This window comes from Falco peregrinus, chromosome 10 (assembly GCF_023634155.1).
Source record: "Falco peregrinus isolate bFalPer1 chromosome 10, bFalPer1.pri, whole genome shotgun sequence".
NCBI classification, from domain to species: domain Eukaryota; kingdom Metazoa; phylum Chordata; class Aves; order Falconiformes; family Falconidae; genus Falco; species Falco peregrinus.
The window spans coordinates 8,961,755-8,987,077 of NC_073730.1; the positions used below are offsets into that span (position 1 = coordinate 8,961,755).

Genomic DNA, 25,323 nt, shown 5'->3' on the forward strand with positions numbered 1-25,323 from the left:
CAGATACTTCTTTTCTCTCATTTACAAGGGAAAACAAGATGATCAGGAGAAGCTGAGTGAGGAGATGAAGACATGGACTCCTGAATCTGACCAGAAGACCTTTTATTAGTCCAAAACCCATGCTTATATATTCTCGTTTGCTGTTCACGCACAACATACTAAAATATCATTGGTTAATCAATACTGTTCACATGCTTCTTGGCTACATATAATTGGTTAATTACTAATCTACAAACACACTGAACTTCTTGCATTTTTTTTTCTCTCTTCTTTCTTATCTCTGTGAGTTTCGTGTTCTCAGCCGGCCACCGAGACGTGGCATTGCTCATCCGCTCCAGCTTTGCTTCATATCCCATTTTTCTTCTGGGCGTTCAGCCAACCTTATCTTACTTACTTTCTTCTTTAGCCTTCAAGGTCTTTCACAGGCATCGTGGCCTCCAGCACTTGCTATAAAGCTCTCTACAGCCGAGTGCTGTTTTTCCTGACTCTGTTTTGGACAAAAACTAAGATATACAATATCTAGTCTGATACGTATTTCATCATGGATTTCTCTAGCCTTTCCTACCTGTCTTTTTTTTGGGGGGGTGGTGTGTGCGTGTGATAGGTTTATAATTACTTTCCATATGCCCGGTCAGACTCAAGTCCCATGTTCTGTGTAAAATCCTCCATTCTGGAGCTGCGTTCTCTGCTCGTGTAACTCTCCTGTCATGACACCACGTGCTCCTGTTCCATGGTCACCCCTCAGCTCCTGTCCCGCCTGTTTCCCAGCTCCACTGTGGCCTTGGTGGACTGATGCCTTCCCTGTCCTCCTCTCTTTGTTGTGTTGTACGACACTTGATATATTGAGTGCACGGATTCTGGAGAACTGGGATTTCCCACTAGGAAGAGCTGGCTATGGACATTTCAGGGTGTTTGATCAGTGCAATTCTTTGGTGACTTTCATACCCTTGTTCCTGAACACCCTGTTCCTGCAGCTGAGAAACAAGTGGTCTTACTCTGTTTCCTTCACATTCTTTCTCTTTTAAACTCAGCCTCTGCTTTGCTGCTTTTATAATCAAGTTATTTGTAACTTAAAGAGAGAATTAGGTGTCATTGAATGTGCCAGTAAGTTCAAATGATATATGTTAAATAATTCGGGCAGGTGTAAGCTGTGTGGCTGGTGAAAAAGAAGTTACCGTGAGCTGTTACACCAAGCGTCAGGCCCATATCAGACCCCTTAAACAGCAGATACTCAAACTTTCTGGTTACATTTGTTGCACAGTATTGTCTGGACCTGTTGGACAGCCGGGGTTTCTGTACCCGTGGGGGGATACCCAAGGGCGTTCAGGGATGTCGGCTAAAGAAAGTAACCCAGAGCGTGGGAGATGAAGTCGATGAGAAAAAATTAGTCCTATGCCTACGTAATTTGGCATTCAGTTGTACTTCCGTGGTTTAAAGCTCTGCTTGATTTGCAGACTGAGGTATTTTCCAGTGGAAGTGGGAACCCCTGTGTAACGACTAGAAGCCTTTCCAGTCGCAGGCCCGTTGTCCCTAGCTGTGTTCAGCAAGCGCTGTGTAGGAGTAAGTCTGTAGTTGCCTAGGACCACAGTCTGGAAACAACCGCTGTACCATAATGCTAAGTTATAGTTATTAAATAGGATTTGGCTGATTCCATTAGCAAATTCCCAGAAGCACTGTGAGCAAGACTGTCCTTATCCCTGCTGCGAGGGCAGTGAACAGAATGGCAGAGCCCAGCCTTTTATTTTCTATTCACTCTGGCAGCTGCATACAGTCAGGCATCCTCAGATAGCTCCATCTCTTCCATATCACCGGCAACCCAAGCTGGGGCTGCCACCGCTCAGGAGATGTGGCGCGTTCGTGCCAGCTCTGCGCAGCGAGGAGCTCGGTGGAGCTCGGTGGGCATAGCTCCTTGGCGTTCCTCAGCTGAAGGCTTCGGTGTCGGTAATGTTGGCTCTACGGCCGACACCGCCAGCAGGCAGCCTCAAATGTGTTGGTGCCCGGAGCTGTGGCATTGTGCATGAACCAGATTTGGTGTATTTATAAGCAGGCCAATATATAGCTCTGTGTGTACGTACAAGTAACCGATGCCCTATGCAAAGGTAAATTCTTACCCTCATTTGTAGGACTTCTTTACTTACAGAGCAATGGCTTCTGGTTAAGGGCTCACTGCTGATTGAAATGTTACACCTAAGGGAGACAGTGAGAACAAAATACAGCATTGCCTGCAGTTCTGAACACCGTCCGTGTTGCCCTTGAAATGGTGAAAATCAAGGCTCATTTAGGAATCTTGACCTTCACCTGTCTTCAGTAGTTCGAAAACATCAGCTCTCTATGTGTGCTCTTTGTTCTGTACTGCTCAGCAGGAGATACCTCTTAACCTGGGAAGTGAATGCGTAGGCTCAGAAATGGTTTGACTGCAACCAGTCCAGGTTGTGGAAGGACTGGAAGATGGGCACGGTGAAGTCAATGGCATCAACTTCCAGGGAGCTGGAATTTCACCCGCTGTGAGTGGGTGTGTTGTCCTTAGTGGTGTATGTTTTTAGGGGACTGTTGTTTTTTTCCATGCTTTCTGTAGTCTGATTAGTCTTCTGCTAAAATGAAGTTCTCCTTTCGTAGAACCAGTCCTGGCATTGACTGACTGGGGCTGTGATTTCTGCCCCATGTCGTCTTTCTTTTATTTAGTTCCATCTTATTTGTACAGTTTCTTTTGTCAGCCACAGCATGATGCCTTTCCAGCAGCTGGTTTTAATACTGTGAATAGATACTATTTGTCTAGAAGCTGCAGTTGTGGACCAGGATCCCATTTTACAAATTTTGAGTAAAAAGATGGTTCCTTACTATCAAAGAATGACATGAGAGAACCGATGGATAATTATGGAACAGTGTCCTGTCTGTGTTTTTTGTTAAAGGCTTGTCACTAGCCACTGAGTGCTTCTGGAAACAGAGGGTCTGAAGGCAAGCTACCTGTTTGTCACTGCTCTGACTAGCAGAGGATGTGGGATTTGGGGTTATTTTGTTAGTAATGATTTCTGTAAAGAAGGAGCATGATTTCTTTCACAGGAGTTCTCCCCCTCAAGTCTGAGAAGGCAGCGTTACGAGTGGTTTGGAGCAGGTTTGGAGAGACATCTTCATCTTCCCTTCTTTAAAAATACCTCGCTCCAACATCTTTCGAGCACACGGTGATTTCTTTCTGCCTGTCTTTTAAGAACAAATGGTGATTAATCCTCCTGTTCTGTTTCTTTACCAGACTGTCTTCAATTCATCTCTAAAATTTGACACTAGCTCATTTGAGTGTCCATGCTTACCCGCTTGGAAGCATCTCAGCTTAGAGTATGATTGGAAATTTGCTCAAGTGGTTTTGTTGGGTCGGTTGTTCAAGTGATTTAAAATCAGTAATTCTTGTGAACTCGCCTGGATGTAAGCAGGCCTATGAAGTTCTCATCCTTTTGTTTCAGAGGATTTTACCTAAGACAGTGAGTGTGTGTGTATGTGTTTCAAAGAACCCTGGTGTCTTTGCTCTGGGTACGCTGCATGGGTTTCCCTTAGTGTATACAAGTATCAACATTTTCCCATCAAACCTCAGATCTTTTCTGATGGCATCCTGCTGGGGAATTGCATGTATTTTTAGAGATCTGTGTCTAGAATGGTCTGTGATTATTCCTTCCAAGTCTGGATCTCTTGACTGTGGTCTGCTTCACTCTCCCTTCGTAGACAGTGGGTCGATGGAAGCAGAAGCTCATCTGTCCTCAGTGCCAGATTCCTTGGTAACTGTTTGGTAGGTAGCAGGTGAGCAACCTGACAGTAAAGCAAAGCAACTCAAATTTGCAATGGAGTACTTAGACACATATCTTTTCTCTGTAAGGCTCAGGCACGTTGCCACTCCATGAAAGATAAAAGGATGCAGCACTTCTCAGTGTGACCTGTTCCTCTTTCATACGTTGCTGGGTTTTCAGGCAAAGTCATTCCTGTCTGTGCTCTTTCTAGTTGAATCTTCCATTTCGGATGTTGGAATGGTTTGCCTGACCTGAAAGATGCTCCTGTTTTAAAGCAGTTACTTACATCTTACTTGCAGCTGCGTTTTTTTCTGAGGAGCTCTTGCTTCTTCAGTATTGGTGGCCTTTATTCTACTCTTTCATAGCTTTTTTAAAAAATATATTTCATCATATATAGAAGAGCATTAAGCTGTTTACCAGAGTTTACAGACAGTCACAAATACCTGAAAGATTGTCACAAATACCCCATTCCTTCCAAATTCAATCCCCAACTGACAATGGAAAATCACAGTTCAAATATCAATGATGCTTTTGTTGCCAAGCATTTTGGTAAAAACACTACTTTACTATGGTAACTCCACAGTCCCTTGGGAATCACTCTTCAATGCTTTCAACCTTCAGTTTTTTTCCTTGACAAGTTTCTGGCTATATCCTGGAGAATTTCTGGAGTCTGCTATGGATCTACAGCAGCTTAAAATAGGGGGAGCAGCATAAACTAAAACACATTATGTTCGGTATGAAAAGGAGTAACGTTGGGCAAGGGAGGTTTCCTGTGCAAATTAAAATGTCTGCATTCACACTTAACAAGCTAAAAAATTCATTAGAGCGTGAGGTAGCATCACTAAGAAGTTGCTACCACATTTCCACTCTGCCCTCCTGGACATCTGCAAAAAACGAGGTGGTTTTGCTACAGAACGTAAGCTCTGCTTGACACAGAATGCTTTTGTTAATATTTTTACCTGGAATCTCCCACAGCAGAGTATTTTAGTCAGTCCAAGCTCAGGCATCACGGTGTTCAGATCTGGTCGTTTGTTTGGAAACCAATTTCTCTTATTTTTTTATGAACTTACTTTATTGCGTTTAAAGTCTCTTTGCTGGAAGATAAGCTTAGAAACACACAACATGCTTCCAAAATGTTATGCTAATTAAATAAAAAAAAAAAAAAGAAAAGAAAAAAAAAACCAAACCCTGACCCTCATAGCTAAAGAAGTTATACATTGCAAGTTATATCCACCCCTTCTTTGGACAGTACTATTTCTTGCACAGCCTGCTGTGTGTCTGGTAACATATTCCAGAGAGGCTGTGCGTGCAGCGAGTTTTTTGTTCCATTTCTTTGGGTGTAGTACAGCAGGATATTTGCATCCGTAGCATTTAGTTATAAAAGATGCAAAATGTCTTGACATCCAGGCATTTATCTACCTTGAGACTACGACTGCAGGTAGTCAACAGAGAAGCACTCTGCAATGCCGTAAAAAAAAGGATTCTGTTCGCATGTCTTCCCAGTTTGCACTGGACGTGTCATGCAAGAGTCAGACTATGAGGCAGACTTTGCGAGCAGCCACAGCACTTCTTACCGGTTTTTGGGTTTCCCGAAAAGAACTGTGCTCAGTAGGTTGTTCTGCTGCCAAAGGTTTTATCATGTGGACTGAGTATTGTAACGGAACAGACAACACCATCTTCATGTTTTTTTAGACATGTTATTTACTGGGGTTTCCCTGAAGAAAGCTTAGGGATTCTTTCCTCATGAGTCACTAACCAAGTGATTGTTTTTATATAAACTTTCCTTCAGCTGGTTAGAGTTGGAACACGGTGTCTTCTGCTCCTTCTGGGGCCTGACTTTTCTCTTAATTTCTTTTAATAGTTGTTCCTGCAGCCAACAGGGTGGTTTGAACCTGGTGGCCTTCCCCTGCACCCTCCGAATTCCATAGTCCTGACAACGGCTGGTCCAGCTGGCAGAAGCGCTGGTGGCACTCGCTGTGTCGCTGTGGGATTCCACTCTGGGCTTTCTACCTTGTGGTGCTTTTTCAGCTCTGCACCTTGCTGGCGGCTTAGGGAGAACGTGTCGTTGATGAGAGCCAAACTGGAGTTTGCATTTTATGTGCTGAAATAAAAAGTTGATATTTGACTTCAGCGGCATAAAGGTTAAAAGCTGTTAAGTGCTGTGTTACCATAATGGAGATCACTAAAGCTGGAAAGGCACATGCCTTCTCTTACGGACCCCTGAATCCTTTCCCACCCTCTTTCGGTGGCTGCAGTGGAGTTGCCTTTTGCTGGTGGAGTGGTGCAGAGTCACTTTTAACTACCTCCTTCCACTGCTTTTGGTTGCAAGCCCAAGTGATGGCGCCAGGGGCTGAGCCTCAGGGAGATCTCTGGGCAAGTCCTGCCTGTGTCAGCCAACCTTGCAGGCAGATGCTCTACAGCCTGCTGCGCTTCCTTGTGGTGGTTTGGGTTTGGGTTTTTTTTTCATTGCATTTTATTTTTTTTTAGCCTGAGACAGAGACTAGGTTAAAATCTAGTAACTCTGTAATGTCCTTGTATGTGTGAAATTCTAGGTTATGGTCAGCACCTTCCCTTCCGCTCCCTGACCTCACTTTGGCTATTTATACTCTGCATGTACACATATGTAATTCTATGTATGTTTAACTTCACAGGTAACATCTTCTGTATATACAGATTTGTTAAAATGCATGGCATTATTTTAAGCCAAGAAGTATGCAGAGCTCTTTGAGTCATTTTCATAATCCAGGGTTGGATTTCTTTATTTTTACAGGAAGAGGAATGGTTTAGCTGGAATGAAAATGTTCATTCCACTGCATCATTAGCTACAGGCAATCTTCAGTTGGAGCCTAGCTCATTTTTCATGCTAAAGCTCTAGTAGTTTGACTATTAATCAATATGTAGGATGAATTTCTGGGGCTGAGAGAGCTTGTCTTCATGCCTGTAATTTAAACTCAACTCTTTTTTTTTGGTTGTTTTTTGTCTTATGAAAGGAAGATAGCCAGAAAATAAATTATATTTTAAAGAGTTCACCTCCCTCTCACCCTCTTCTACCATTTCCTTTCTGATAAACACCCCAAAATTTTTCACTGAACAGATATGGAGATGTAGCTGGAGTAGCAGATCCTCAAATGTGTCATTTGATCCTCCAGTAATTCTAAAGCAACGTTCTGTTTGATGAGACTTGTCACTGACACGAGGATTATCTCAGGTATTGTACTTGGTACTGACAGTCCAGTCCAACTTGCTTTTATAATTTTAAATGTTAATTTTAGGGTCTCCAATAAAGGTTTTCTTTCCTATGTACAAGCCCATAGGAGGTGATGATTCAGGTGACTGATCCTCCAGTCTGGAGGTCAGGAATGGGAAAATCATGCTTGGAAGGGCAGGAATTGTTTCTTTACACCGTGTCCCTACTCTAGTCTGACCAGGCTCCCTAAATTGCTCTGCACAGACCTCTGGAACATGCATGAGAGAGAACATCAAGAGAGCCGTATAGTCAATATAAGATGGAACATATGGAACACGAAGAGAGCCATATAGCCCACAAAAGCTGCAGAGCTATTTCAGTTTAACTGTCTAGGGCTCTCAAACCCTGTGGAGGCTGGAAAGCAGTTTCAGTGCTATTGTGATAAAATCCTTTTGTTCTGGCTGTGCAGGTTCATTTGCCTCTTAAGGAAATAGCGCAGCAACCCTGGAAACAAGGGGAATGTATGTGAAGGCAGGCACGCAGCCTGCGCCATCGGTCATCCCAACCAGATCCCACCAGTACTGTACAAGATGGTGTTCCCTCCACTGGACCTGCAGTGCCCATAATGGAGACTACCAATGCCTTTGGTCTTTTGATGGCCACGTTATACCAGCATCTCAGAATTATCCGATGCTTAGTTAGAGGTGTTTGGGCTTTCTTTTCCTTTGTTATTGCCAGCTGATGGGCTCCCAGTCCAGAACAGCAGCTGTCATTACTCTGTCAATCAGCATATAACTGTTATTATATCCTGCTTCTGTTTTTCCAATCCCTGAAGTTACCCGTGTCTTCCAGGACACTGCTCAGTCCCCTGCTGTGCTGACAGTACCTCAGGATTTTGCATTATGGGCGGAAACAAATTTAACTGGCAAGTTCAGACTATTTTATTTCAGTAAGACAAATCCATCGGACACTTTGATGGTGAAATCTTTCAAGGCTACTGATTCTTTTTCCCATGTTGTCATTTATTTATGTGTTAGACAGTATTTTTTACTGTACCATTGTTTCATTAATAGTCATCTTTATAAACTTAATTGCCAGTCTCCTAAGGGTATCACTTTGCTGAACCAAAGATCTGTCAAGTTTCCCTTAACTGTAAAATCAGTTAACTTACTGAGTCTGGCATGCTCTGTCATCTTTCTTTCTGTTTGTTTTTTTTTTTTTTTAAATTAAAGTCTTTCTTTACAGACATGTTCAAAAGCCTTGCATACAGTCATGGTTCAGCTCACAATGCTGTATTTGCATTGCTTTTCTTCCCACGCTGTGGAGTGCGGGCGCTGCGCTGGCTGTTCCCCAGATCCAGGTACCCCGCTGGTCCCTGCCGTGCCTCTGTGCCCGCACGTGGGCAGCAGCAGCAGCTGTTGGGGTGCTGGGAGCTGATGACGGGATATGGGTGTATAGCAATGATACCTTTAGGAAATTCCACGCAATGTCCTTTACTTTTTTGAGGGTTGTGATTTATTCCCTCGCTGCTTCCCTTTGCATCTCCTGTGCTGGTTAGGAAGGAATGGTAGTGATACAGTGAGTTTTGTTTCACCTGAGACAGTCAGTGCAAGAACTGTTGTCTGTGAAAGCTTGGTAGCCAAAATACTTTGCTCTGAGGAACCCGATGGAAATCATCCTGTCAAATAGGGCTGGTGACTCAGGTTTTCCCCCGCTCTGGTCTGGATGACGAGAAACCGCCCAGGACAGCCATGAAGGGCTGGAAGGAAGCAGTAATTCCCGTTCCTGTGACACCGCCTTGTCTCCTTTGACATTATCAGTAAATTGCACCCTGGAATACAGCCTGCAGTCCCAGACCATGGTCTTTCCTCTGTGCCTCCTTTGCTGCTTGCCTGGCTGCTGACGGGTTTTCCTTTTCAGGTCTTTTCATTTTTATACTGGTTCAATTCCCATTCCTCTTCCAACGCTTCCCAATGTGACTGCATGTTGGGAAGCGTTGGAAGAGGAATGGGAACTGAACCCTCAGGCTAGCTGATCTGTCCCTGTGGGTTTTGCATGAGCCTTCGCTTTCTCCAGCCGTGGTCATTCCTGGCTCATGCGAGCCATGGTTTGCATCGTAGATTTTTTTTTTTTTTTGCCAACAGTCGTTGCCCCTGCACACACACACGGTATCTGTGCGTGGGTGTAAAGAAGTACATGCATTCGTAGGCATCTGAATTTAAATTGTGCTGCTGTAGGCTGAGGTATGCTTCTGTCTGATTCTAGAGAGTATTAGGCACCGGTAAGAATTGTTTAATGTGCAATATGTAATTATCAATTGAAAAATCTGCACCCTCTCTGATGTCTTGTCAACACTTCATGGCTCAAAATGTGTAGTATCCAGAAAACTGCGGTGTTAACCTTTCCTAGTCCTTGCTGAACGCGTGAAAAATCAGTACTTTCTTGTGTTTGCATGGGATCTTTGTTCGCTGTGATTAATGGGCCACTAACAGTGTCCAATGCAAGTTCAGTGCAATGTACAGTGTCTTTGATGCCAGACATTCTACAGCACTGTGCAGAAACTAAAGCTAATAGTCGTAAGCCTGAGAGGACTGGAATGTTTTCAATTTACTTTTAAACAAATGACTTTATTGTGCCATTCTCACATGGGAGTAAATTCCACAGCCTTAGTGCCACATTAGACAAAACTTTTTTACCTGCTGGTTTCTGTTTATACTTGGAGAAAAGAAATTAACCTCGGAATTAAAAGGAACTGAGGGGAGTAGGACAGGACTATTAAACTGGGTGGGAATTTTGCCAGGGGCTTCAATGGGAGCGGAGCGGGATGCAGAGTACAGGATGTAGCTGGAAGATGATTTGTGGTGCAGAGTGGAGTTCAGGAATTCTGTGTGCCTGAAAAATCACACTCGTGAAGGGCACCTGTAGGAAAAGCTCTAAAAGTGGGTTTGCTACTCCTGAAATGTAAGGAAGTGGCTGTTGTAGTCTGAGGAAATGCCGGTGGATGTTGGGAGGAAGATTCCTGGTGCCTGCAGCTGGAGATGGATAAGACCTAATTCCTGAAAGGAACAATTCGGAAGTAGTGGGTGTCTGTAGCCACACAGGAATGACATCTCTTGACCTCAGGGAGGGGAAGTGCCTCTGAATGCACCACGTTGCTATTGTAACAGTAAAGATTTTCAGATTGAGGCAGGGAAGTTTTGAAAGAATTAGTCTAACGCTTATAGGGTGATGCAATACCATGGGTTTGTAAAAATATAGCATACTTGCAACATACCTGTGGAAGGAACAAGGATCCATTCAGCATCGCTCTGAGTGGGAGACCCTCTAATGCTAGTAAGTGCATCATAGTCTCCTGGTAGGTGTAATACAGAACCTATTCCAGTAACTCCTTTGGATCGAACCGTGAGTGTACAAACATTAATTACTAACAGAACCAAGAATGCTGGACTATTTTTTTTTAACTGCTCGCTAGGCCTTTTTTGTACTAAAACGTTTTTTATTTCAAGGCTTTTGTTTTGTGCATTTTACCGCTTTATGGTGGTTTTATTGCTTTATAAATCCATAAGTGATCAAGAAAAGGTTTGAGTTTTATTTTGACTCATACTTTTACTTTTTACTTAAAGTTAATGACTTAATATTTTGCCTTTACTTTGGCCATACACACTTTATTAGTACTTCATGTTACACATCACTGCCTGGGAATCCAAATGGAAAAAGTGACAAGTTTAGGTGATGCTTCAGTAAATGCAATTGTAGAAGTTGGACAAATGAATCCACTCACCTGAAAACAGCTTTAGAGCCTTTTGTCTTCCTCTGATGTTTCTAAACACTGCCTGGTCTTTTCTGAAATAGCTCATCTCTGTGCAGTGGCTTCCCATAAAACCATACCTCAGTCACAGAATGTACGACGTCAATGGTGCAGATAGTTTTGTAGTGTCCTCAGAGCCCTAAAGCTGTTGCTGCCACCGTTTTGGCCTCCGGAGGAAGGTACACCTAAAGCTTTTGTAAACTGTCAAAAAGGACAGGGAAAAAGGTCTGAAAACTATTTGCAGTTCAATATAAGGTAGGGAAAGTCCATCCCCTTGGTTTCTCCTCACTCGGTAGCTTTTTTTTCCTTTTTCAAAAAAAAATTGTGTATGTTGATCATTACTGGAAAGAAACCAGTACGTGTCTAGAGGGCAACAGCTTTTCCACAGCCAAGTGCTGCCGAAACTGAGAGCAGAGCGTTCCTCGGCAGCGCTGGGAAGCCCGTCGGGGCAGAGGCAGCGCCAGTTCTCCCCCCAGGTGATGGCTCTAGGTGGTTTGTTTCCATGAGCAGAACAACGGTTTTGTTACAAATGTGGATTTTGGAAAGCTGCGTTTCAGGAGCTGTAGACCCTCTCTCCCTGCGGTGGGGAAGGAGCCGTGCAGGAGAGGGCAGCATCCCTTTGGTCCAGACCAGGCTGGACACTGCTGGGCAGCAGCTCTCTATCCCAGCCCCGCAGCAAGTGCCCAGCTGCCCGTTTCAAGTGGGGAAACACAACTGAGGGGAGGGGATATTGCCAGGGCCTGAGGCTGGGTTAGCTTTCCAGACTGGGCAGGGTCAAAAGCAATTATGTGCTTTTGCCTAAGACTCCTCGACCTCTGTCTCTAACCCTCTTGCTTCCTGCCCGTCTGGAAAGGCAGGGCCCTCGCTTGCAAAATGTCTTGGGAAGAGAGAGGAAGAGGGAACAGGCTGCGATGGAAGCATCTCATCCCCTTTGTCTCCCACATGCCTGTCCACAGTAGGGCTATAATCTGTGCGTAAAGGTGGCTCCCTGGGGGGCCCAGTTTGGCAGGCAGACTGGGAGGGAACACGTGGTCTGAAGCCAGAGTGTGTCTCAAATGAAATGGTATTTGAATCTTGCCATGCGGGTCTTAATAATCCATGAGTCTTAATATGGCCACAAGGCTATAAATTCAGGGATTTTGACCTCAAAGTCTTTGAGTGTGTTTAAAAATAGCTCACCCATCCTCATTTTATCACTTCATATACTCTGACACAATTTTGGAACCTGCCTCCATCCCATCTAGCAGGGGAATGCTATAATTAAGAATCAGTTTTTGAAAGGCTGTTCTCTCTCAGCTTAAGGCAGAATAAGGCTTTATGTATTTTGCAGGAGATTATAAACAATTCATCAGCTAAAATTAGCAGTAAAAAGGGAGCCCCAGCTCTTTCCTGTGCTGTGGTTTGTACCACAAAGACTTAGTGTTTTTAAATCATGACAGAGCTCTCTAAAAACCTTGAAAGCATATTATGTATGTGTCACTTTGGCTCAGCTAGGAATAGTCTCACCTCTCAGCCAGAGGGCCATGGGTTCAAGTTCCATGCCCGCCCTTGGATTTAGCTGTCTCACAGTAATTTTATTACAGAAAACATTTGAAAGTAGAACCGTAGGGGAAGAAGAGTGAAACTTTTATATCTGTAACTCCACTGCGAGACGTTCAGTCGGTGGGACGATACCGTTAAACTACCGCTCGTACGACCCGGGTTTGCTCAGCAGGCACAAAGCCTCTAAGAAGAGAGGAGCTAGCTCGAATGGTGTGGCAGGTTTTTTCTCTGTCTAAAACCAGTTCTAATCCCTGGCAGTGTGTGCATGAGCTCCTGTTCCTTGCCTGGAAGGAGTTTGCGTTTTCATTGTGCTGCCACAGGGACAGGGTTCCTGGGTCGTTTGTTGCTGTGCAAGAGCTGAAGAATGAAAGATATCAAATGAGTTTTGAGACTTTACCTTTTGCTGCTGACCGGTGACGGGGCAGGGAATCAATCCTTTGCACTGAAAACACCATAGGTCATTAAAAAAGTTAACCTGCAAAAATTCCTGGCTGAAGTGTGGGGTTGGGGATGTTTGTGGCAACAATAAAGCTGGGTGACCTTAACTGCTGGGGTAACCTCCGTACTGAGTCTGCGTGCACCCCGGGTAGGGTGCCTGTCGGCGATGTCCTTTAACTGCCCCCAGAGAGGAGCTCAGCGTGACTTAAGGTTTAAACTTTATAGTTCCGTCTTGGTTTGTGCCAACAAGCGTGTGGTCTTATAACATGAAGTGTTTATGTTGTTTGCTTACAGACACGTGTATTAACTTAACAGAATCTCCCTGTCTCTTCAATACAATTTTCTTTTATTTTAGGGAGGGGAAAAACCAAAAAGCTTTCATTTTCTACTGGTTTTGTAGAATACTTAGAAGGGTTTTGGCATAGTTATACAAAATGGAAGCCATGTCATAAAGCAGCATCACATTTCATTTCATTTGGTTCGGAGTTATGAGCAGCATAGTTGCTCACAACTCATTTCTTTCCCTGAAAATAATTTTACCCAATAATTTTCAATTTCTGTTCTTGGGGCATGAATCCAAAATGCTCCTGGATGGGTGATTTTCTTTTGTTTATCAATAGTTGTTATACTTCAGTAAAGCTCTGTGTTTTCAAATTCCTCTTCTGATCTGTTTGGAGTCTTTTCCGCTACAGGAATGTTGCAGCTCAAATTTTTCCTTGCAGAGTTGAAGGAGTTCTTGAATGGGGAGCATGGATGGTGGTGATCATTGACACTTCACTGGGGTACAGATTCCTGCCAGAATTTGTAGACCACTGTCACTGCCTGCCGGAGGCCTTAGGGAAAGCCCATGAAAGTGCACAAGAGCTCTGAGTCTTAGGACCTGAATAATCAACTGAAATGTTTTGACAAGAACTCAAGCCAAGATATGTTTGGCATATGACTAACACCTGGGCAAGGCAAATTAGTCCTCCATAAGATGCTGGTGGTTCTTGTATGTCCACTTGCTAAATTGGATTAAATACATTCCTGTTACTAATGTTTTTTTCAGGTCAGCAATGGCTGCGGGTAGGTGCTACGGAGACTATGAAACGGGGGCAAAAGGTGGGGGGATATTCCATCTTGTCCTGGCAGGAATGTTGGCTCATTTAGTCACATCTGGGATGCGGGTGGGGTGGTCTGGGCCAGACTTGAGTGGGTAATGGTCGGTCAAAAGTGGGGATAAAGGGTGGGCTGGCCAGCTAGCCTGCGGGGGGAGGTGTCCACAAGACAGATTTCTGTACTGAGATGCAGTCCACACTGGGAGAAAAAGATTGAGAATCCTTCCCATAGAGCCTGGCTCAGCAGCGTTGACTGAATGCGAGGCAAAAGGGAGAGGAAACGATGCTGCTTCGGAGCACAGGGTTCCAACTGTGTAAAATCAGTGTGGGTGCTATTAAAATGCCATCTTCTTCTGCCTTCCCCTTTCCTTCCTTCCTCCCTCCCCCTCTGCTGTCAGCCTGGCCGAGGAAAAGTCAAATAACGTACGACTGTGTTCCTTGGCATCACAACTGCAATTTCCCTTTAGGGGCTTCAAACTTGAGAATGGGAGGTTTTAAATCTTGCTGATTCGTGCTGTTCCAGCGAGCATATGTGTGAGGAGAAAGAACAATGCCAGTTCGAAACAGAAATCACAAGTGAGAAATCACTGCTGCTAAATCAGGTGTTGCAGAGGCCAGTGGAAAAATCAGATGCTAAGAAAAGTAGGAAATTACTTTGTTTAGAGCTGGGAAGGTTAATGAGAATGAATTAGAAAGTGCTCTCTGTGTATTCGGCCCCTAAGGATTTGAGCAAAGTTAGAGGGATTTATTTACTGATTATCCAGACTATACAACTGGCAATAAGATTAAGTGAGGAATTTTGGAACATGCTGACATTTCTTATTTGCATCATTTACTGTGGCGATCATTTGTCGGTCCTGCACTGAGTTTGTGGTGAACCAGGGCTTAGTCTGGCCCAGCAGAGACGGATCTGGTACTTCTCATGGCTCGAGGGATGTGGGGGTGAAAACAGTTTAACGTCCTCTTATGTGTCTCGGAGAGGAAACATCAAGTTTGTCTGGGTGCTTATCAGAGGAGAATTTCAGAATATTTTCCTAGACGTCATTAATTATGGAAAAGAGTGCAGTTATAGGTGACACATTGCATTAGATCAACTAAAAATAAAAGACAGGGCTGTAATTTACAGCGCCCCGGCACTGGACGCTGTACAGAGCTCCCCCACTGCGCAGCCGCCTCCGCGCCAGTTCCTCCCCACAGGCACACGTGCACACACTGCCCTGCTCCTCCCATACTCACAGCTCCTTGAACCAGGCTGGTAAGTACTCAGAAGTTACCATCTCAGCTGGAAGAGGTGAAGGGGGACCATGGCATAGGAGGAGTTCAGTACAGGATCTAGAAAAAACAGAATTGCAATTTTTATTCTTTCTCCTGGGTGCCTACCTCTAAAATGATCAGGTTCTGTGAAAAATGTGTAACTCCTATCACACACATAGACATGTAAAAAAACATAAGGTGTTTTCTGAGATTTGCCTTCACCAGGCCACTGCCCGTGCACTCAGCACTTCCTTGCCCCATTTTAATGTCATAAAATAGGACAATTCCGTGTCCCTAAAGGGATCCTTCAGCCAAGCCTTGTGCACTGTTGCTGGAATAAGGACAATTTTTTTAATGACCCTCTCCTGCGTGGTTACTGCTAAGTAAAAGTCTTCACTAGTGATCAGTTCTGCCAACAATTCTTCAAAAAATGGTTTCGGTAAGAAGGTGAATAACAGAGATGAAAGACAAGGTGTTACTTCAGTGTGCGATGACTCTTTAATACTTCTCTGATCAGCATCGTGGACGACTAATTCTCCTGCTTTCCAGTTTCATTGTCTTTGGTAGAAGCTCCAAACCTTCTTCTTGTTTTCCTTTGGGGAGCTGCATACCGCAGGCAGTAGCTTTAATCCTTGGCCGTCGGGTCGATGCCTCCACCCACCGATTACCTCCTCTCACAGCAAATGAGCCTGTTCCCTTCGCCGTTAATGCCCACTGCTGGCTCAGGCTGTTGTCTCTCGGAACGTGTTTCATGCATTTCGTAATAAACGCACAAGAAGTTCTGACCTGAACATCATCAGGGCTAATCCTCACGCTTTGAATCTTCACCATCATGACTTGGATTCCAGGGTAACTCACCACTATTTGAGGCTTCCCAATATCCATTGACCTTCTCTTATGCTGCAATAATGGCAAATATCACGCCAATAGTATGTCATATCCTAGATTATTTTTTTTTTCTAATGTGCTCTTATAAGTATGGGGCACTTCACGTGTTGTTATGACAAGGAAATTCTTTGACTGAAAAGTTTGCAAATTCCAAAGTAGTATTTGTTTTATAAACAAAGGTGCTGTTTTCCTTATGCCAGCCTCTTTCTGCTTTTGCTTGTCCAGCAGTCTGTTCTGAAAGGCATGGAGCAGCTGTTGGCCCTGAATCAAAACGTGCAGCGCAGGGAGGGTTATGTAAAAGTCCTTTGTGTGAGAGATGTACATGGCAGCACATGGTGAAATTGGAGTACAGATTCTTTGAGGGGAGATGGCTATTCACAGCAGTGTTTTATTTTTTACTTAATTTTTGCATAGAACAAAAAGAAAAGTAGAAGATACTGTCTTTTTATTACTATTATTTTCAGAAATGCCTTTTCTTGTTGCAGTTTTCTGCAAATTTTTCATAATTTCAGGCTGCTTTGCACCTAGCATCACCCACTGGATGGGAGGGCTGCAAGGGGTTGTCTGGTCCTTTCCCCTGCCTCAAGACAGGTTCTCTGTACATAGCCATTTCTGAGGGATGTTGGTCTAATCTCTGGAGGCGATTCTGCACCTTTCCTAGTTCATCTATTTCTGTGCTTCACTGTTCTTGCCATATGGCACTTCCCAGATATTCGTTTGACATCTTTTCTTAGCTGCAAAGACACTCATCTCTCCCCTGTCACAGGTGGTTTCTTTTGAACTCATCAGTCCCAACTGATCTTAGCTTTTCCTTTCAGATAATATTTTACAGAGCCCTGAACATCATCTGCAACTGTTTCCTCTGAACACTCTCAAAATGTGCCACAAATCTCTGGTAGTGTGATAACCAGAACTGGGTGCACAGTTCTTGTACTGGTTTCCTACTGGCAAGGCGTTGTTGGCTCATACTGTGTTTGTAGGCACTGCAGGCAAGTTCCTGTTCTGCCAAACTGCTCCTTCGGTGGCCGTGCTCATGATAACTGATTTATTCCTGCCTGAGTCAAATATTTTATATTCATAATGAATTTCATCTAGATTTTTAAACAGTTTTTCCAGATTATTGTGAATCCTGGTCCTGTCATCTAATGTAGTCACATCCCCTTCCAGTTTCTCCTCATCTGTAAATGTAATAATCGCAGGCTGTAATCCACCATCCTGAGCATTAAGGCGCTAATAAACATGTTAAAAAATACAGCCCATATGAAAGTCCCCTTGATAAGAGTTTTCCAGTTGGACAGTGAGCCATGGACAGCTTTTCTATGGAAATGAGGATCCAACCAGTGACGGCAGGGAGGGCACACTTCCCTTAACGACAATGTCACTTGAGATTGTGTCACAAAGCTTTACTGAAGTCTGGAATATGTGGCTTCTAATGTTAATACCTTACCCGTAAGATCGGAATCCCTGCTCTGAAAGAAGGTTGCATTGATTTGGCTTGATTAGTTGTCAACCTTTTAAGAACCGTAAGACAAAAGTAACTCCCAATGTGTTGGAGCTCTGGTAATGCATCGTGCCTTGCAGTTGCATAGTTCCAAACCAGCTCCTTGATTGAAGAAGACAGCAAGAGCCTGACATGGATTTTGAACGTTTGGGCTCATTAAAGCTGTGTAAATATCTGGGGAGCAGTGTGTGGATTCTGTAGACTGTTTTAGCTAATGGTTTGTACCGTCCCGTGTCCGTAACCACAGAGAAAAATCTGAGCAGGCAATTGTTTAAGCTAATCCAGAGTTAAATACTTTTGCATTCATTTGAGCGAGGCTGTGTCTTTCTTCCAGGTTGTTACGAAGCGAGAGGGATCGCGTAGGGGAAAGCCAGGTCACAGCCTCTGCTTAGAGCGGTTCGAGGCTGCTGCTGCAAGCGTAGTAGCTGCAAGGGGCAGCCTGTGGGTGGCTCGGGAAAGGCAACAGCAGTACAAAGTCAGGAGATGCTGAAAGCATGGAAGAGAGTGGCAAAGTCATCCTCTGTGAGGGAAAAGGACAGCTTCCAAGCTACCCGGGAAATGTTCTTTTTCTGCTGCTTGCTTTGTTGTAAATACACAAAAGTAATGTATTGTCATTTACTTGTGGTTCCTTTCCAGTTAGAAAACCTCACTGTGTGAAGCCATCGCGTGGTTTCAGCAGTCCTCTGGCAACAGGCATGCTGTGTATGGCTGAGAGTGTCTTAGCAAAATTACATATCCCACATCAAACTGCAGGGAAGAGGGAATATCAAGAACAAGATTTAGGGAAAAGCAGGGGGGTTCAGGACAACCACAATGTGCTGAGCATTGGTGCATCAGAGAAAAGCCTGACTTGGACAGGAAGGAATAAAATAGATTATATCTTCAGCAGCTGTGAATTAAAATGTAAACATGATCTGGAGGGAATAATTAATTTTCAGGTGGTGGTGGCTGTTATGAGCTCACATCTGTAAATTAAAGATCCGTAAGCAGCTTTTAAATGATTTGTTTCTTTCTGCAGCCATGGACTGACTTCTTAGCACATAGAGTATCGCTTCACTGCTGCTTTGACTTTTACCCTTTCGTCAGTCACCTTCCAGCTTGCTTCCTCCCAGTCATTTTTTAACAGAATGCCTTTTTGATTACCGAAAATTGGTTGATACACTGCTTTAATGAAAATGCTAGACAAATGCTCCTTCTTGGAACTGACATCAGGAATGTTATACAAGACATTCTTAAATATGCTGGCAGCTGCCCTGAATGTAATGAAATCATGGAAATTAGAAGTATTGCGCTCTCTGTGTGGCCGGCTCAGAACTGTTTTCAGTATGTTACCCAGTGTTGCTGTGAATTTCAAAAGGAACCACTTTTCCTTATTTTTTTTATTGGACACTCTTCAACATGCTTATAGTTCCCACAATCAGGAAAATTATTACCCTGATATTTGGAGGTAATATTCCTTTTTTTTTCTTCTTTTTTTTTTTTTTTTTTTTTTTTTTTTTCCTGGATTGCACACAATTCCTCGTGCCTCCCTCCGTTTGTACTACACTAAATCCATCCTGTAGCAGCAGAGGGTTTACAGTCTTCAGAAGACCAATAACTTTTCCGGTAGAAATGCATGCGTAGGGTGAAATCGTGTTCCCACTGCAGCCAGCAGTAAAATTCCCACAAACTTAAGTGGTTTGGATTTGGCATGCAGTTCTTTAGTCTTCCCTTGTCTGACACTTTAGTTAATCCTTAATACATTTGTGTGCGGAAGGTACCGAAAGGCAGGGAAGGCAGAAGGGGAGCGATGATGCATACTTGGTGTTTCGCTAGCACCTTCCCACGCAGGGATCACAAAGCAGCTTACCAAGGACAGGCGAGACCCCTGCAGAGCGCAAGAAATGGGTATTATTTGCATTCTTCTAAAGCACAGAGAAAGTAGAAGGGAAGGACCTGACCTCTGTGGCCATGTGTATGTGTGTATAAACGGAAGGAACATCCCCGCTTCCGTGTTACCTTCCTATCATCCCTGGTTTTTTCACTTATTGCTTTTCTGTAGCTTTAGTGTATTTTCATCAGATATTCTGAATTTGAGTTTTCCAAGAGGAATCTGATTTTCTTTACCTGGTTTTTAGTGCTCTAGGTTCTTCCATAGTTTCTTTGTTGGGGGCTTACGAAAGTCCCTCAAGTAGCTGCAGTTGTGTGTGTTTGAAGTAATAATATTCCGTCCCTGTCAACAATTAATAGCAGTATTAAGCAAGAGCCAACTGAACGAATACTTAGCCCAGTTCATGTGCTGTCACTTAACACTTGCTATTGGAAGTAGCAAGCTCTGGCTGGAGGATGAGGAGCCCTGGAAGGGGACTGTGGCTGCCTTGGCTGTTGGGAAAGGAGGTGCAGAAACCTGTTTCCACTTTCTTCGTTCTCCTTTTCTGTTCAGCATGGACGTTCTGTTCGACAGCGGTCAGAGAGGGGTTTCTTACGTGTTCTGCTTTGGGTTTGTTCATTGCAACAGACTCGCCAGAGCCTTTCCTAGAGCGCTGGGTGGCAGGGACTCAGGCTGGGGGCTGGCTGGCGTCCAAGCTGGAGCCACCGTGGTGCTCGGTGAGCAAACCAGCCGTTCTGCCGGCATGACACGGGGCTGGAATAGGGTCTGAGTAACCTCTGCCTTGCTGCGATGCCCGGCTTTCCCAGGCAGCCCTACTTTCAGGTGCTGCTCTCAGATGCCCATGGCAAAGGGGGCTTACAGAGGAAAGCCTGATGGCGCTTGTAGGTGCTGGAGGGCACGGAGATCTGTTAGGAGCAGATTGCCATGTGCATGACGCGATGCAAACAAGATGGTTTCTGGCATGAAAAGCCTTCAGTTGAGACATCAGATCATTAAGAATACTATGGCCAGAAGCTTTCATAATAAATTACTGTAAACTCATGAAAGATTTATCTTTTTTGATTTCAGAGAAAATAAATCAACAGTATGAAGTCAGCTCTGTTACAATTTCAAACAAGAGACTATTACCCTTTGCCTTAAAGATCAGAGACAAATTACTATTTTTACTTTACATTCTCCTGATGAGGATAATGATAAACATCTGTCACTTTGCTGCTTAGCCAGCTAAGAATCTTACTGCCATCTGTAATTTAAATGGGGGGGGGGGGGGGGGGGAGAGAGAGAGAAAAAAAATAAATAACATTGACAAACTGCACTTTATATAGACAGCAAAGAAGGAAAGGAAGAGAATAGAAGTCAAAAGCAAGGGGAGCTGCAAAGGGAGCATTTTTTTGGTTTGCAGTTACTTGGCTAAAATCTGTGGATATATGCTAGATGTATGATTTTCCATTTATTTGCTGTTTCACAGGGAAAATTACAGTTAGTTTCTTTTCAGACATGGAGGCTAAGGAAAATAATCTGCGTGCTGTGACTTTTTGGCATGCGCAGTTTATGAGCAAAATGATTAAGGTTTATAGGGTAGTGTGTCTACTGGTGTTACAGAATTGAAAACACTATTTTCATCAAGACTTCTTTCAGTATCCTCCACAGTCCCAAGGTTTTTAGGAAGCACTGCAAATTATTTTTACAGATTAGCTGTTTTTTCAGTAATTTGTCTGTGATGAAAAACCATCTGAACTTTTGAAACTTCTGTTACAAACGCCTAGGTTTTTTTTGTAAATGCTATATGGGAACTTATTTCTTAACAAATCACAACCATCGCCATTTCATTTAGGCTGGGCTGACCATGCCGTAGTTTACGAGGCGTAAATCCGAAGCAGTCTACCTGCCAATGCTGCATGGGCAGAAGCCCACCTTGGGAGATGGAATTCAGATCTCTTTCTGGCCCAGCAAGGATGCATTCCACGCAGGGAGAAGCCTCTTTGGTGACACGTTTGCATATCTAGCTCTCACGGTCTTTCATTAATGGGTTAGCTACTAATTTCAACTGCTCCGGGAATCGTAAAGCACTAGTGACGTGCAAATTTTAGCTAAACACTGTGCTGTGCATGGAGTGTGTTATGCTTCTAGGTACCAACAGAACAGGTTTAGATTTTGTAGCTCATGCTAATACGGCTTTGGTGGTCATTTTCAAGGAGAAATATTGTATGCTGCAGTCTGGGGAAAGGACTTTGTACTTCCCAGGTTGAAATTCCGTTCTTCTGGCATCTTTGAGCCTCAGCAAGCACTTTGATTTTCACCAAAAGTCTACTATTCTTTTTTTAGGTTTTCTTATATTTATACAGGCCAAACCGAAGCAAAGTACATACCTTTTAGCTTCCAGTTAAAGTTCCTGGTATTTTTTTTAATTAGGTCAGCTGTTTACATACAAGGAAGGTTTTTTTCTGTGCAATGAAAAAGAGACCTCTAATATATAATCCAGCCTATGTTATGTTGAGCCTTAAGCACTGGAACCAATGATGCTTCTGCTGTTATCCTTCATAAATCCGTTGTTTATATAGGTGCTATTCACATCTAAGAAGTTGGAGGCTGAACTGTAGGATTTGTTGCAACTGAGTCAGCCTTAAATAAAAAGGAAATTTTTTACATGTAGGAGGGTAAAATTCAAAATCCAGACTCGTGGTGCTGCTTTCTCACTTGGGTCAACCTGGCTGAATCAGAAGGGTAAGAGATTTGATAATAAGTACTGCAGTAAGTGATCGGAGATAATTTCTTGGGGTTTCGTTTACTACCACACATCTCTGTCTGAAAAGTTTCTTTAATTTAAAATTACAGACTTCTGTGGAAATATATAACGGACTTTGTGAGAAAGGTCTTGCAACTCGTACTGCATTAACCTTAAAAGGTCCAAATTTCATGACACTAAGCACCGATGTTGAACAGGCCAGTAGTTCATATTTTAGCCTCCAGACATTCTTTGTATGAGTTACATTGCTGGATTACTACAGTTTAAGTCCAAGGGTTTTCCCCACTGTAATTCGAGTTTACTGCAGCCTGAAAGACTGACTTTTCTTGTTTTTTCTTCTGTGTAGACTGAAAACGATGAGAATGGCCAAGCAGACAACTTTTCAATGGACCCCCAGCTGGAAAGACAGGTGGAGACAATTCGAAATCTTGTGGACTCCTACATGTCTATTATCAACAAGTGTATCCGAGATTTGATACCAAAAACAATCATGCATCTGATGATCAATAATGTAAGTAGCAGCCAGGGTTCTGAATTATTTTAATGTGTCTGTCAAATCTCTTACCCTCAAACACACTTCTTGAATATAAGAACAGCAGCATGTACTGAAGAGAAGAACACGCTCCCATACATGGCACGCTCTTAGACAAAATATTCCAATCTTCCATAGTAGTAGGAGGTTCTGCAACCTTCTCAAAGGCTGGCATACTGACTTAAGGGCTTATTCCAAAATGCTAAAGATTGAATTAATTTACATCTTAATCAGAGTGATTTAATGGTAAACCTTTTTATTTATTTCCTGCCCCCCACCCTTACTTTTGGTATAACAGGAGAAGGGAGGTGGGGGCTCCATCTAGCCAGTTTGTGAGGGCAGCAGAGCAAAGCTGTGCTTCATTCATTTTTCAATCTGTAGCCCTCTGTCATGGTTTCTTAAAGCAGTTCTTATTTTATTCGGGTTTCTCTCTATTTGCAGGTTAACATTTTCAAGGAATAAATCTAGGAGCCTTGGATACTGTTGTTTAGATAAGCAGATGTGGTTAGTTGATTTCATGTGTGTGTGTCTTTGATCTGAAGATTATTTGGTTAAAGAAATGGCTTTGAGATACCATTGTTTTTCCACTGCGCTAGGACCTCAGGCTTTGCTTCCTGGCAGAGTTCTGAACGTGCCTGGTTGAAAACTGAGCTTAAATATTAGTGCCACTGCTGCCACGTAAATTAATAACGGAGAGCACAGCTCCCGTTGGTTATGGGCAGCAGCACCTTTTCTGTGAGGGCATCAAACTAACTAGTCTTTCCAAATACAATTGCTATAAGGCAAATCCAGTTAGAAGGTAGCATTCACTTTTGACTCAGAGCCACCTCTAGCCTTTGTCTGGTGGATTTCATTAGCCTTGGAGAGTTGTGTTGCACTTACGAGTTAGGTGGTCAGACGGGAAACCTCAATGCAATTCCTGGTACCTATAATACCAGCAGAATTTCTGCATCAGGGCAAGAGATATCGCGTTAACTTTAGGTTTAGGGGAGTCAGGCTCCAAATGATGCTGTAGCCTTGGGTGAGATTTTACAAAAGAGCATGGGATCAATGCAACTGCCCTTTTTTTCCTGAAATAAGCCACACTCTAGACTTTACAGGGTGGGCATGTCCTCTGCTCTTCCCACATCACAGCTAGCAACTTGCTGCCTTGACTTTTGAAAGGGCTGGGGTTTAGCTCTCATTTCATGTATGGCAGCTTGGTGAGCAGTACCTTTTGAAAGTTTACATTAAACTTCTGCCACTCACCTCCTCATATGGAATAGTTTAAGGGTCTCTGAAGTGTGTGCTTTACTCAGAAGCAGAATACTATATGATTTTGTACTTTCAATCCCATCGACCGTTAGTTACATTGGTAAGGTCTGCCATGTTGGCTGACCATGGCACACAGAACTGACACACTGAAAACATCATCTGCCTTTCAGGTGACCTCCTAGCCCATAGCCGTGCTTGGGCTTGCAAGTGAGCCAAGACCTACACCTCGATCCTAGAATGTAAATTTGTGGCAAAGAATCAAAATACCTTAAAGGACCGTGAAGACTGAGCCTAGAAGCATTAATGCACTTGTTTCCATGCAGCACAGGCAGTAAGTTGCCACAGTAAGAACAACAGCTAAAATACCAATATATTTTTAAAGCGGCGCTATTGAAAAGAGAGAGAAATGCTTAAATGGAGACTGCTGAGCCATGCCAAAAGGTTGTGCAGAGGCCTGGAAAGTGGTGGAGCCGTGAGGGACGATGGGTTCTGTTCAGTTGTGTGTCTGTGTTCCTTGGAGCCTGCAGAGGTCCAACCCATCCACCAGGAGTTCAGGGAAAGCACCCCCTCTCCGCCTTAATGAGTATATTCTGTACTTTCTGCTGCACCATCATGTGGCCTCCAAAACTCTGGAAACAAATGGATCTCAAGGAGTTTGTTTCCATGACAATTGTGACCTCCCAAGTCCTAGAACTTCTTTTCCACTTTGTGGGCCTGTAAGTGAGCACTTACAATTTGAGGGAAGTATTGGATTCAAACTCAGTGTATAAGGAATAATTAGATGCTGTCCCTGAGCACATTCTGAGGCCTAAGCCTGGATCATTGCATTCCAGATGCGTCCCTCATTCCTCCCTCAGGGTGGATGCTGATTACCTTAAAAGAAAATACATTTACCACACAGAACTGCATTGAATTACCATTAGCAACTCAAACATGCACAAACAAAACACGCACTTCAGAATTTGTATTTCCTCGTGCCGGGCTGTCGCAGATTATACACGAGGGGTGGTCTTACGGTAGACAGCGTATCCTCTGTAAGCAGTGCTGATACTAGGCTCAGCTGAGCAGAAAAACTCCAAAGCAGTTGTTCGTAGCAAACAGCATTAAGGAATGGTTTGTGTGTGCATTGGAGGCCATGCTGGCTGTCGTGGGCTGCCCGCTGATGGGTGGGCTCGCAAGCCCATCGTACCCCACTTTGGAGCGACGGGGCAGGCGTTGTGGCGTTGGCATTTTGGATGCTTGCCGTGGCTCAGCTTTGACTGCAGGTCTGATGTCTGTGAAGGAAAATGTTTTCAAACATTCCTGGGAGTCTTTCTGTTTTCTAGAAAGGAGCAAAGGTGTGAGTGTCACTTTCCCTTTCTTTTCCAAGCTGGAGAAAGTGGCTGTTATGGAAGGTCTTCCTCTGTCTAGTATGGTGTGCCCGATGGCAGGAG

The 25,323-nt window shown here is 43.7% G+C and overlaps 1 protein-coding gene across 3 annotated transcripts in view; it reads left to right on the top strand.

Annotated features, from left to right (window-relative positions):
• The window catches only part of DNM3 (dynamin 3), a 187,147-nt gene that overhangs the window by 138,686 nt on the left and 23,138 nt on the right, over positions 1-25,323 (top strand). For all 3 annotated transcript variants that reach the window (XM_055815066.1, XM_055815064.1, XM_055815065.1), the window contains exon 17: positions 22,451-22,615. In XM_055815066.1, the coding sequence (XP_055671041.1) occupies positions 22,451-22,615 (165 nt within the window). The remainder of the gene's footprint in view (positions 1-22,450; positions 22,616-25,323) is intronic.